The following is a 14,597-nucleotide window of genomic DNA, read 5'->3' as shown; positions in this document are numbered from 1 at the left end:
TTTTAATTATGTTAATAATAATTTTGAATATCTTCACAGATTTGAATCAAACAATAAAATTGTGCAAAAGTTATCTCCCTTTCTCATCATAGAAAAAAATTATTCATAAAAAAAGTCAGTTACTCTAGTCTTTTTTGAATATTATTCAGAACAAAAATGCATTGTCTTTCAAACAAAAATTATATAAGTTTGTATTGATATTAACAAACTTTAAAATCATCTTATTGCTGAGTCATTATTATAACAATAGCAACACATTCAAAAACTATCTTCTGAAATCAAGTTTATTTGTACTGATGAAATATTACTTGTCAATGCAATGCTCCATAGACTTTTATTTTTGCGTTTAATGTTTTTCTTTGTTGTTTGAAAAACAAATGAAGATGTTATGTCCTGGGCATTTGACATATATAGGTCTACAACTAATTCATTCAAGACATATTTCAAACTTCACTTCATAACAAGCTACACATCAAGATAGTATATAACATTGTTTATACAGATAACACGTGAAAAGCAGTTGAGAGTCTGTGTTTGGTCATAATACTGTGAGAAGATATATAGTACAGAATACATATCTTTTTGGCACATATTTACATAAACCAAGTATTATGTAAATGAACTCACTGTTTTTAAGGTTCATCAGTTTTCATAAGATGATGTAAGTATGTGATATAAAAGTTTTCTTTTCTACTCTACAGATATAGAAAAGCTTACTAATGAATGCAAGAAAAGACAACTTAATGGATGTTTTCTGAAAGTAGAGTCTGTTGCTGTGTCAAAGTCAAATTTTATATCAAAAATTAATCCAGGAACAACAAAGGATTCTATAATGTTCTACTTCGATAACGAGAAAAATTCAGGTGTCATAGGAGTAAAGGAGGTTGACTTTGAAACTAGAAATAATACAGGTATAGTTGATTTTGTAGACTGTGAAGGTAAAAGGTTCCATTATGAGAATATCTTATTGAAAAAAGACCTTGTATTATATTGTTTTTTCAGGGAGGACAATAAAACCTCATATTCTGTAAAAACACTACATTAAAGTTACCAAAAAGGACCTGAGTTTAGTGGGACTTCCATTTTCACTGAACAAGTACACATGTTTTGGGGTTGTGAGGTTCAGGACAGCCTCTGGTGTTTGACTTGGACACTTGGCCACCTAGACTGAACTAAAAATTCAGCGCTCTGTTGTGTATTGTTACCATTCCTTGTCAGTAGAATCGAGAGTTGTAACACAGTACATACTATAAGCCATTAAGATGGAATTAATTGCAGATTAGCTAAATTATCTGAACAAGTGACAACTCTACGACAGATCCATTCATTGTATTGCCAGTGAAGGTGATACACAGATGAAAACATATTGTATTCATAATAACTCTCAATATCAGCCAAACAATGTATTATCTGCAAATTTGCAGAAGCAATTTGTTTTTCTTCCCTCGCCAGGATTTCAAACTCATGTATATATATTTATATATATACAACTCGTCTAAACATCAACCCAACAATGTTAGATCTGTAAATTTGCTTTCGCAAATTTTAGGTTCTTCCCTCGCCGGGATTCGAACCCATGCTACTGTGATATCGTGACACCAAATCGCCTGCACTGCAGCCGTCCCGCTAGACCACACGACCACCTGGGCTCTCAAAAAAGAGCTTTCGCTGGCCATGTGTTACCTTTCCACGTCAGTTTTAATCTAGCGGCGTACTGCAGTACATGATATATAAGGCATGAAGATGTTATTGTTACAGATCAGCTAAATTATCTATAGTAAAGGATCCTACAAATTAATGTAAGATACAGTCACAGAAAATAATTATATTTATAAGTACGTCTGAGTCAGTGACAACCCTACAACAGATGTATCCATCGGATCGCCATCAATGATGGTGATACATGGCTGTGTACATAATGTATATACAACTCGTCAAACATCAACCCAACAATGTTAGATCTGTAATTTTGCTTTCGCAAATTTTTGGTTATTCCCTCGCCGGGATTCGAACCCATGCTACTGTGATATCGTGACACCAAATCGCCTGCACTGCAGCCGTCCCGCTAGACCACACGACCACCTGGGCTCTCAAAAAAGAGCTTTCGCTGGCCATGTGTTACCTTTCCACGTCAGTTTTAATCTAGCGGCGTACTGCAGTACATGATATATAAGGCATGAAGATGTTATTGTTACAGATCAGCTAAATTATCTATAGTAAAGGATCCTACAAATTAATGTAAGATACAGTCACAGAAAATAATTATATTTATAAGTACGTCTGAGTCAGTGACAACCCTACAACAGATGTATCCATCGGATCGCCATCAATGATGGTGATACATGGCTGTGTACATAATGTATATACAACTCGTATAAACATCAACCCAACAATGTTAGATCTGTAAATTTGCTTTCGCAAATTTTTGGTTCTTCCCTCGCCGGGATTCGAACCCATGCTACTGTGATATCGTGACACCAAATCGCCTGCACTGCAGCCGTCCCGCTAGACCACACGACCACCTGGGCTCTCAAAAAAATTATATACATATAATGTCCAAAAATGACAACAATCAACATTCAATCTATTTAAGCGTGGATCAGTTTGTGAAAATAAACTGATACAGTTATTAACAAACAGTATAATTTATTTACTCACATGAAACAAACCGGGTTGTGGTATTCAGTACGTAGGAGAAACTGGACGATATTTATCTAAACGCACTCAAGAACATCTGTATCGTTTCAAAAGACCCAATAAATTCAAAAGTATCATTTACCAACACCTTAAGAAGCACAACCATCATTTTAAATATTTAGCAGTTCAACCTTTAGAAGTAGTAAATAAGCAGCCTGGTGAATCGCATTCAAAGTTTGTACGATCACGGAAAATAATTGAATTAAATTGGATTAAAAAATTACAGACAGTTTACCCTCTCGGTCTAAATGATAATATCATGGGAATTGGTAATATATCTAGAACCAATTCCGTTAACATTTTGGATATAGTTTCTAAAACTGTTCGTAAAAAACGTTCTCACGGTCGTAGAACAAATCGCAATCAAAGAAAATTTCGGGCCAATCATACCAATATTTCGGACCTAATTTCTATTTCAAAAAACAACGGCAGACATTATCTGTTAACAAAACTCTGTTCGTTACCGGTTGATAAGTTAAATAAAATTTTGGAGGATTGCAACACAATTTCATATAGCAGTCCTAAGTATGAAATTGTTCAAATTATTATGGCATATTGTTATTCTAAATTATTTCCCAAAATTGATCGCCCTGAAGATCATAAAAAACATTTTATTAAAATTAAGTATGTCAATAAAGGCTTTGATTTTGTAAATATTGCCGGTATATTTAACGACCATTCTGTTAAAGAACAAATTCCTGGAAATTTTGACAATACTGAGCTACCTCTTATTTTTTATATTTACAAGAAATCTACCCGGAAATTTGTGTTCAATTATAGTCAATTGTGTAAAGATGTTAATATCAGTGAAAATACACCTACTTCATGTTATTGCAGTAATTCCGAATATATTTATGGACCCATTTCCCATGTTATAACAGGAGATCTTAACATCGTTCAAGACCGAGAGTTAAAATCATTTCTCAGTAAAGGAACTAAATATCGTCCCCCGTCAATTATTAATTGGAATGAGTGTCGTAATATCATCCACGACTCACTCCATACTTACTGTATGAAATGGATAAAACGGGAAAAAGCTGACAAAAAATCTTTGGACTCTTTTTTTAATTCAGTAATGAAGATAGTTGATATACGTATTCAACATTTTAAAGAACATTTTACTATAAACAATAACCACAATAAACCTATTTCTCGTATCAAACATAAACTAAAAGAACTAGCCAAGGAATTTGTTTTTGTCCCGGCAGATAAAGCTGCTAATAATATTATTATTGTTTGACGTAAATTTTACATTGAGGTTCTGAAAAAGGAAATCACCAATTCACCAACATTCCAACTGACTCTATTTTCAGAAAACGAAATATGTAACAAACATAAACTTTTAGCCACTGCTTTACAAGCAGAGCCAAATACAATGAAAGTCCCAACTATGTATTGGCTTCCGAAGCTACACAAAACCCCTTACAAATATAGATTTATTTCGTCTTCAAGCCATTGTTCAACTACTAAATTGTCTATTCTTTTTACCAGCACACTTGGTACAATTAAAAACCTGATAATAAATTGTTCAAATGAGGCCTTCGAAAATAGTGGAATAAATTACTTTTGGAGTGTCAAGAACTCGTTGGAAGTACTTGATAAATTGCATGCTTATATTGGTGATTTTGAATCTGTTCAAAGTTTTGATTTTTGCTACCCTGTATACCACATTGCCTCACATTCTCATTAAGAAAAAATTCACTAACCTAATTAAATGGGCATTCAAAAAATCAGAATGTGAATATATATGTTCAAACACTTTTAGGTCATTTTTTAGTAGCAATAAACAAAAAAACTATGTTAATTGGAAATGCTTTGATACTATATATGTCCTTGAATTTTTACTACTTAACATTTTTGTTCGCTTTGGGGATTCCGTATATCGTCAGATTATCGGAATTCCAATGGGGACTAACTGTGCACCACTTATTGCGGACCTGTTTTGGTATTGTTATGAGTTACAATTTATGACAAAAATAAGCAAACACCCATCGAAACAACATCTGATAAACAAATTTAATAATACTTTTAGATATTTGGATGATATTTTGGCTCTCAATAATGACGACTTCAGTATGTATATTAATGAAATTTATCCTGTTGAACTTACTTTAAATAAAGCTAATACTAACAATGACCACTGCCCTTTTCTCGCTCTTGATATCTATATCACTAATGGAAAGCTAAATACTAAAATTTATGATAAAAGGGATGATTTTTCATTTCCTATCGTTAATTATCCGTTTTTAGATGGTGACGTTCCCTTGTCACCATCTTACGGTGTTTATATATCTCAACTTGTAAGATTCGCTCGTGTATGTAACAATGTTTTAGATTTTAACGAGAGAAATTTATGTATTACTGAAAAATTATTACACCAGGGTTTTCGATATCACAAACTAGTCAAAACATTTACTAAATTTTATCATCGGTATAAAGACATCATTCGTAAATATAGCTCAACATGCAGACTTCTAATACGTTCAGGTATTTCACATCCAATTTTTTATGGTAATATTCTTTATAAAGCACAAAAGTGTCAGTATTCACCTCAGAAACTTACAAAACCTTTGAATAGACTTATTAAGAAGGGATATAATTAGATACTGTTGTCAAGTCATTAAAGATTGCATATTTTGGCGTTAATATTGAGTCACTGATAAGGTCTTTGCATCGGAACTAAACACATTTATTCTAAAAACAGTTGTTGGCATGACACGGGTTATGTTCTTCTCATATATGTTATGATGGTATGATACTAAACCCCTAACGGGAAGGATTGTGCCTGATGTTCATATGATGAAATCACAATCTTTCAGTCAGTTTAATTGAAGTCTGGAGCTGGCATGTCAGTTAACTGCTAGTAGTCTGTTGTTATTTATGTATTATTGTCATTTTGTTTATTTTCTTTGGTTACATCTTCTGACATCAGACTCGGATTTCTCTTGAACTGAATTTTAATGTGCGTATTGTTATGCGTTTACTTTACTACATTGGTTAGAGGTATAGGGGGAGGGATGAGATCTCACAAACATGTTTAACCCCGTCGCATTTTTGCGCCTGTCCCAAGTCAGGAGCCTCTGGCCTTTGTTAGTCTTGTATTATTTTAATTTTAGTTTCTTGTGTACAATTTGGAAATTAGTATGGCGTTCATTATCACTGGACTAGTATATATTTGTTTAGGGGCCAGCTGAAGGACGCCTCCGGGTGCGGGAATGTCTCGCTACATTGAAGACCTGTTGGTGACCCTCTGCTGTTGTTTTTTATTTGGTCGGGTTGTTGTCTCTTTGACACATTCCCCATTTCCATTCTCAATTTTATTGAATTAAAATTATATAAATGTCTAAGAATATAACTTAAACACACTAATTAATACATTCAAAAGTTCTATTAGATGTTAAATAGAAATACGCAATATTTCGCTAAACAAATTAGCTTCATCAGGCGTGTGCATCTCTCAAGGTGAAATCGGATGCAGGACAAAAAAATATTTTTGTAGCTTAATCTATAATCTAATAGAACTTTGTAATGTATTAATTAGTGTGTTTAAGTTATATTCTTAGACATTTATATATATTATATGATGTAGAGTTGTCACTGGCTCAGACGTACTTATAAATATAATTATTTTCTGTGACTGTATCTTGCATTAATTTGTAGGATCCTTTACTATAGATAATTGAGCTGATCTGTAACAATAACATCTCCATGCCTTATATATCATGTACTGTAGTACGACGCTAGATTAAAACTGTCGAGGAAAGGTAACACACGGCCACCGAAAGCTTTATTTTTGTGAAGCCCAGGTGGTCGTGTGGTCTAGCGGAACGGCTACAGTGCAGGCGATTAGGTGTCACGATATCTTAGTAGCATAGGTTCGAATCCCGGCGAGTGAAGAACAAAAAATTTGCGAAAGCAAATTTACAGATCTAACATTGTTGGGTTGATATTTAGACGAGTTGTATATATAATGATTAAAAACAGCAACAATCAACATTCAATCTATGTAAGCGTGGATTAGTTTCTTAAAATAAACTGATACAGTTACTGAATTAAATTTATATAAATGTCTAAGAATATAATTTCAACACGCTAATTAATACATTAAAAAGTTCTATTAGATTTTAAATAGAAATACGCAATATTTCGCTAAACAAATAAGCTTCATCAGGGTGTGCATCTCTCAAGGTGAAATCGAATGCATGACAAAAACATATTTTTGTAGCTTAATCTATACAAGATTTGAGGAAAAGTGTTACATATTTATTGATGTTGCATAAAATATGTTTGTAGCTACAACTACATAAAGATGGAATAAAAGTTTAACACATTTATAGATGTTCGAGTAAATTAATTTGTACGATTATATATATGAAAAGTATTCTGAACCATTTAAATAGATATTGTCTTAGATCCACAATTTACAACAAATTCTTTAATTAACTAATGAGTATTTTTATATGTATAAAGTCAATTACTGGCAAGTTTCATTACTTTTATGCTCAAGTAATGGGCAAACGGTAGATTTTGTGAGGCGAAATGACTGAAAGGCCATTAAACTTAAGTTACAAGGCCCTTGTCGAAACCATTGTGTGCTTTCAACCTTTACCACAAATTCAACCAATCAGTATTCAGATCATGATTAAAATAATGTAAATGATGGTCAATTTAACAAATCATAGAACTTATTGTCTTTCAGATTTAACAACTAACAAATATATATTTCAAAAATAAATCGTTCTGATTTTTGTTTACACCATTATGATATAAAATTATTCTTGTCTGTAAATTCACATTACTATTTACATTACAATGTGCTACAGAGATAGTATAAGTATCACCTAAATCACTTTTCATGTTAGCTTTATTTCTGTACAGGAATAATGAACTATATATTAAAAAAAAAATAGATTCACATTCAATTATGACCTCAATGAAAATGATGAAAATATAACAATCTGCAACTGATATACATAACTATCAAGCATAAAGATATTTAAGAAGTAAGGGCAGTTTTGTTTTATCCACAAAATTTGTTACATTTACATTCACCTTGAACTTCCCTTTGGTATTTGTTATACTTTTTGTATACCCAAAATCTATATTGAAATTATAATTCACATGTGTTTTGATATTCATTTCCGTACAATAACAGCCTGTATCTCGGACAACTGCTTAAATGGTGGACGACAGACTTTTTGAGGGTCGGTTGAAAACAAAACTTTACGACAAAAGGGATGCTTTTCCAATTGTGAACTTTCCATTTCTAAGTAGCAACATTCCAGCAGCACCTACATACGGGGTATATATCTCCCAATTGATACGATATTCCCGTGCTTGCATTTCCTATTATGATTTTCTTGATAGAGGGTTGCTGCTCACAAGGAAACTATTAAACTTAGAGTTCCAAATGGTGAAGTCGAAACCATCCCTTCGTTAATTTTACGAACGCCATCACGAGTTGGTTGACTCACCCCTAGTTTTTGGTGGGGTTTATGTTGCTTATTCTTTAGTTTTCTATGTTGTGTCATGTGTACTGTTGTTTGTCTGTTGGTCTTTTTCATTTTTAGCCATGGCGTTGTCAGTTTATATTCGATTTATGAGTTTGACTGTCCCTCTGGTATCTTTCGTCCCTCTTTTTAGAAGAGTTATGTCCCTTGAAAATATTAGTTTATATAAAATGGCCTCATAAGCGTTCTCAAGGGTACATTTCCTGCCATGTTTTTATATAACTTTTACTATAGATTATTATCAGCAATATCTCTGACGATGGTGGGCGATCGCATTTCTTCAAAAGGGTGACGTCCCTTGGAAATAATAAATGTAAGGAAAATGGCCTCGCTAGCGCTCTGGCGAGTGCAACTCTTATCAAATTTTTATAAAACTTATATGAAAAGTCAATGTCAGTAATATCTCATACAAGTTTTTAAATACTGGACAATCGACCTTTTTAAGAAGAGTTATGTCCCTTTAAAATGTAAGATTTAGGGACATGGCCTCATTAGCGTTTTAACAGGTACAATTCTTGTTAGATTTTTTAAAACTTATACTATAGGTTAATATCAGTAATATCTCTGACAGGTTTTTAAATAGTGGACTATCGACTTTTAAAAAAAAAGTTATACCCCATGTAAATATCAAATAAGTGCAACGTGGTGACCTTGGAACTCTTTTAAAAATACAGTTGGAACCAACTCATAGACCTGGATTTGTGATACTGGGAATTTTAGTTCAGGCTGAAAGACATTTTGAAAATGACCCTGGTATTAAATAAACCAAGTCCTTGTCATTTAGTTTAAACATATTTATTTATAGTGGATTGGGAAACAAGTTTTGCAACTTATATTAATCCCTTTTCACTTTGCGGGTGCGAGTGCTGCCTTGTAGCGGCATTAGCCTGCTCTTTTTCAAAATCTACCAGGGTGTCTTTAACGTGCAAGAGATATGGCTCTCTCTTAACACGGGTCATCCATTTATCGTCCCCTTCCGACGGACTATCATCGTTTCCTCAAGACCATACTCGCAAATGTTCGAGTCCTAGTCATTTCCAAAAAGAACTATTTTGAAATTAATATATGTATGGAATTACTAATCAATTAAGGTGTACAGAACCGGAACAACTCTGTGGATTCCAAATGAATTGCCAGTTTTCGTTTGTTTATTGGACTTTGAGCTCTGATGGATAGTTGTCTGTATGGCATTCATACCAAATTGCAACCCTATATTTCATACTTTAAGAATTTTTACAGAATATTTTTTTTTAGATTTCCTCTGCAGCCTACTAGTACTCTTGGTTTGACATGCTCATATTTCTTTCAGAAGATCTTACAAACAGAATAAAAGTATCAAATCTTCCAAGCAGTGCCAAAGAAGATGAAATCGATTATCTTTGACTGAACAGTTTATAACGTTGTATTCTGTTATTCAAATTTGAATTTTTCTCAGATTTTTTTTTATCTATGTACCTTAACCAATATAGAGATTGGATTTTTTTCTGAGACAAGTGATTGTGACCATCTACAGGATTTTGCGGTCATCTGATGTTCAGTACTTTGTATTTTAAGCATTTCAGTGACCTATAGTTGTCCATTGATCTCTGATGAATAAGTTGTCTGTATATGACAATCACCTCAATTGCATACCCTTTATTTTATACTTTATGAATTATGCACTGATTTTTTTGTAACAGATTTCCTCTGCAGCACACTCTTCTAATCTTGGTTTGACATGCTTGAATTATTATATTTTCAGAAGATGTTTCTACAAACAGAATAAAAGTATCCAATCTGCCAAGCAATACCACAGAAGGTGAAATCAAGCATTTCTTTGAAAACCGTAAAGTTTCTGGTGGTCGTGATGTGGAATTTGTTGATTTTGAGAAGAACTCAAACACTGCATATGTTATATTTAAGGAAGTTAAAGGTTTGCTCAGTACTCTATTTTGATACTTTATTCTATGTGTTTATGCCCCATTTATGGGCATTATGTTTTCTGGTCTGTGCGTCTGTCTGTTTGTTCGTTTGTTCGTTTATCTGTCCGTCTGTTATTCCCGCTTCGGGTTAAAGTTTTTGGTCAAGATAGTTTTTGATGAAGTTCAAGTCTTCAACTTGAAGCTTAGTACACAGGTTCCCTATGACATGATCTTTCGTTTGAATGCCAAATTAGAGATTTTTCTCTATTTTCACAGTCCATTGAACATAGAAAATGATGGGGCATTCGTGTACTGGGGACACATTCTTGTTTTATTTTTACTTTTTGTTAAGTTTGGAATATTAAAATTTAACGGAGACTATCAAAGATCTATCATCAACACCGATCCCCCCCTAAAAAGACAAAATTCAATGAAAATATTAGAAAGACACGGTTCACACGACTGGGACAACCATACAAATGAACATGCGATTATAGTGGTTAATGTTTTTGTTATAGTTCTTAACTATGCCACTTCAATTTTGATCTACAGACTATTCAATACATAAAATGAAAATACAGTCATTATAAAGTCAATAGAGGATACACTTGACCCAATAATTGCACAAACAATCATAAAAACACATAGAAGTAACAACACATAAAAATAGTGCTTTAAGTTATTGACATGAGTTTCATTATAATTTTCATACAATTTACGAGGATGATATTAAAGCATGCATGCAATTATCTAGAAACTATATCAGATAGAAAGAAATTTTAGAAGTAAAATGTCCAGTACAATAATTCTTCAAATTAGTCAACCTGACAGAAAGGGTTAAAGGCCCCCTCCCCCCCTTTCAACTTTTTAGTAAACCTTCTCTTTAACTGCTTGGTTACATGCCACCAAACTTGACCTGAAACTTCCTTAGGTTATCTACTTTAAAATGTTATCTGGGGATTTGATCTATCATCAACTATGGCCACTATTGTGTCACATAGAACAAAGATGTCAAATGCAGCTTTCAAACTAAAGCAGTGAGAGCAAATATTTTTTATTTAGATAGATACATTTTTGTTTCTAAATGACCTTTATAGAGTTATTAATTATGTTAACCCTTTGTGCATTTTATTTGGAAACTAAAGTTGATAAAGAGAATCGTTTCACAGTACAAATGTTCAATAAAATATGATCTACAAGAAATTCAATATGAAGGAAACATCAATTGACCTCTTAAAGGAGTTATTTTCTTGGAAAATATATTTTACAGTTTATTTGTGCTTTTTTAGCATAATAGATACTAATGAGAAATGTTTAGGCAGAAGTGTCCACTTGTTTATAAGTATATTTCTGTATAAAAGGTGGACAACTATTAACACTACTATATGCTAAAACCTATACAATCTTACACAATCTCAACAAGAATTTACTTTACAGTCTTTAAATATTGATTATAAGTACCAGCCATGTTTGATAAATAAAGTTAACAGAAGTATACCACTGTTCGAAACTCATAAATCAATAGAAAAAAAACAAATCCGGGTTACAAATTAAAACTGAGGAAAACGCATTAAATATAAGAGATTTTTCTTGCTAACCTCTACCACTTACTAGTATTTATTAATTTATCTTCATTGAAGCTGTAGAAGCAGTTCTTTCCAAAACACCTTTGTTATTAAATGACACAGCAATACAAATAGAAAAAGTATATGTGGAGGATGAGCCAGACACTGAGGAATACAATAGATGTACTATTGAGGTGACAGGAATGAGCCAGTTCTCTACTAGAAATGGTGTAAAGTTATACTTTGAGTCTAAACGAGGTGCTAATGCAGATGTATTGAGTTTAGACTATGTTGAAGAGGAGGAAATGTACCTTATTAAATTTGAAAGTGAAGAAGGTATTTAAAATTCAAATGGTTAAACTAGATTTATTGATATCGAAGTTATTGAAGACTAAGTAATGTTCAGACTTTTAAAACTCTAACATGGTATCTTTGATGAGACAATTAAAAATGGAATAAAGTAAAGTTTAATGTGACTTTACTAGTAAAGTTTTGATACTCAGATAAAAAAGCTATTCTTATGTAGGGAAAGAATACATCTTGCACCAATATCAGTGTTATGAACAAATGGAGATGTTGGATACATGCATGTATATGTCAATGTGACTGCAATCCAACAGTGATCATAATGGTTAAACTATGTTTATTAAAAAAAGAATATGTAGTTAAATTGCAAATGAGACAAGTAGGTTTATTGATATAAATTAAGAATTAGGAGATGTGATATTAATGCCAGTGACACACTACTGTCAGTATAAAATAAGGAGATGTGGAATTATTGCTAATGAGACAACTATATAACAGAGTTTACTGTACAACAACAATGAGAAAAAACATTGCTAAAGTCAGTTAACAAAGGCCCTGGCATGACAAAATGTGAAACAATTCAAACTAAAAAACCAACAGCAAAAGTTATGACAAAACAATAAAAAAGATATGACAAGACAAACCAACAAGTACTCAATGACAAGCACATGTAGAATGTTTGTGAGCACTTTAAACGTCCACTAACTTTGGTCAGTGGTGTTAAAATGTAACGTAATAACAAATCAGTTGGAATTGATTGATTCATCATCATAAAGCACAAAAACATTCAATATAAAGACAAAATATATTAACTACTGATCTAATTGTACAATTTTTTAAAGCTATTTCAAAGCTGACGATCACTAATAAGGTAATCATGTTCTCATAGGCTTAAGTATCAACAAGTTCACTTCCAACAAATCTAGTAAAAGGACATAACAAAAACAGTCTAATTAACATGACTGTTCAATGCCAACAATATTTACAAGTTTATTGATATTTTATATAAAGACAAAATATATTAACTACTGATCTAATTGTACAATTGCCTAAAGCTAGTTAATAGCTGATAATAACTAATAAGGTAATCATGTTCTCACAGACTTAAGTATCAACCAGTTCACTTCCTATGAATTCAGTAAAAGGACATCAAAACAGACTGAATAAACATGACTATGTGCAATGCCAACAATACATGCAATATGTACATGTTTATTGATATTAATCAATTTACTTTATCGTAATTTTAAACAACATGTTTTTTGTTTTAAATATGACATTTTTCTCGTCTATTTTTAATATGTATAAATTTTACATTTGAAGTAAATTTTTGAAGCCCTAAAATTATTAACTAGTAAAATAAAAACAAACATAGATCTGTAAATTGTGTTTTTCTTCTGATTATCAATAGAAAAAAGGTTAGCAATAATTATTTAAGGTAACTATTCTCCTATATGTATCAGGCGTCAGGAAAAATCCTATTTTTGCTGAATGGACTGTTAAATTCTTGGTAATAAACATCAGAAACTGACACAAGACATATTGATGAAATTAAAATTTACAAAACATTATGTGGTATTTTGACATCTTAAATATTCATTTTCACTTTTATTTATAAGATTAATATAAGTTAAAACCTTTTGATTTTAGTGGTTGATGAATGTCTGAAGAAGACTCACAGACTAGATAAGACTGATTTATATGTAAGAAAACATATCCCTCTTCAACCATACGCTATTTATCCAAAACAAGCTTTTGTTTCTGGCTTCAAAATGAATACTACAGAAGGATTTTTAAGAAACTACCTTGAGGCCAGATCTAAAACTGATGTGAACAAAATTATATTTGGAGATATTGAAGGCGCAGCTATTGTTGAATTCAAAACACAACCAGGTATAATTGTGTAAACATGTTTTTGTTTTATGCTCACCATAAGGGAATATTTAAAATTGTTTTCTTTAATTTGTCATCTAAAACCATTAACCTGAAGTTCAAAATTTGAAAATTAAAGTACTCCTTAAGAAATTCTGATGTAAGCTTTTCCAAACTCAATTAGAATTTTATTCGAAAAAATGTGTTTCAGATCCCAAAGCTACACAGCTGTCTGCAAGATTTGTTATCATTAAAGCATTATTCCTCTCCACTACATGTCCTTTTTATACGAAGGGGGAAAACATTGTGTTTTATAATGCTATGATGTCGTCGTCTATGCGTCAGCATTGGCGTCGTCAGAAGACACATTTGGGTTTAGGCCAATAACTTTAGTTTAAGAGATGGATATATAAAAAAAAAATACCAGAAGGGCCAATACCATAAAAGGAAGGTTGGGACTGATTGTAGGGGTTATGGTACCAACAGTTTAGGATTTAGGTGGCAAAAAGGGTCAAAACCAGCATTTTTGTACAATAACTAGTGTGTAAGTGTATGGATCTCTCTAAAATTGTACCACAAGAATCCATTTCACAAAAGGAAGGCTGTAATTGACTTTAAGGGCAATTGTCTTAAACATTCAGGAATTAGGGGCAAAATTTGGGCCAAAAACAAGCAGTTTTCTAGTTTTTAGACAATAACTTTTGCAAAACTTGCTTCCCAATCCACTATAAAAATAAATATGTTTA

The 14,597-nt window shown here is 32.3% G+C and overlaps 1 protein-coding gene across 1 annotated transcript in view; it reads left to right on the top strand.

Annotated features, from left to right (window-relative positions):
• Window positions 1–14,597, top strand: part of LOC139490711 (uncharacterized) — a 68,018-nt gene that overhangs the window by 5,618 nt on the left and 47,803 nt on the right. Inside the window, exons 3-5 of the mRNA XM_071277641.1 lie at window positions 702–911; window positions 11,749–12,009; window positions 13,630–13,872. Of these exons, the coding sequence (XP_071133742.1) occupies window positions 833–911; window positions 11,749–12,009; window positions 13,630–13,872 (583 nt within the window). The 5' untranslated portion in view covers window positions 702–832. The remainder of the gene's footprint in view (window positions 1–701; window positions 912–11,748; window positions 12,010–13,629; window positions 13,873–14,597) is intronic.

Source organism: Mytilus edulis, chromosome 10 (assembly GCF_963676685.1).
Source record: "Mytilus edulis chromosome 10, xbMytEdul2.2, whole genome shotgun sequence".
NCBI classification, from domain to species: Eukaryota; Metazoa; Mollusca; class Bivalvia; order Mytilida; family Mytilidae; genus Mytilus; species Mytilus edulis.
Note: the sequence above shows the minus strand (reverse complement) of the source record. Positions and strands in the feature narration are given on the sequence as shown.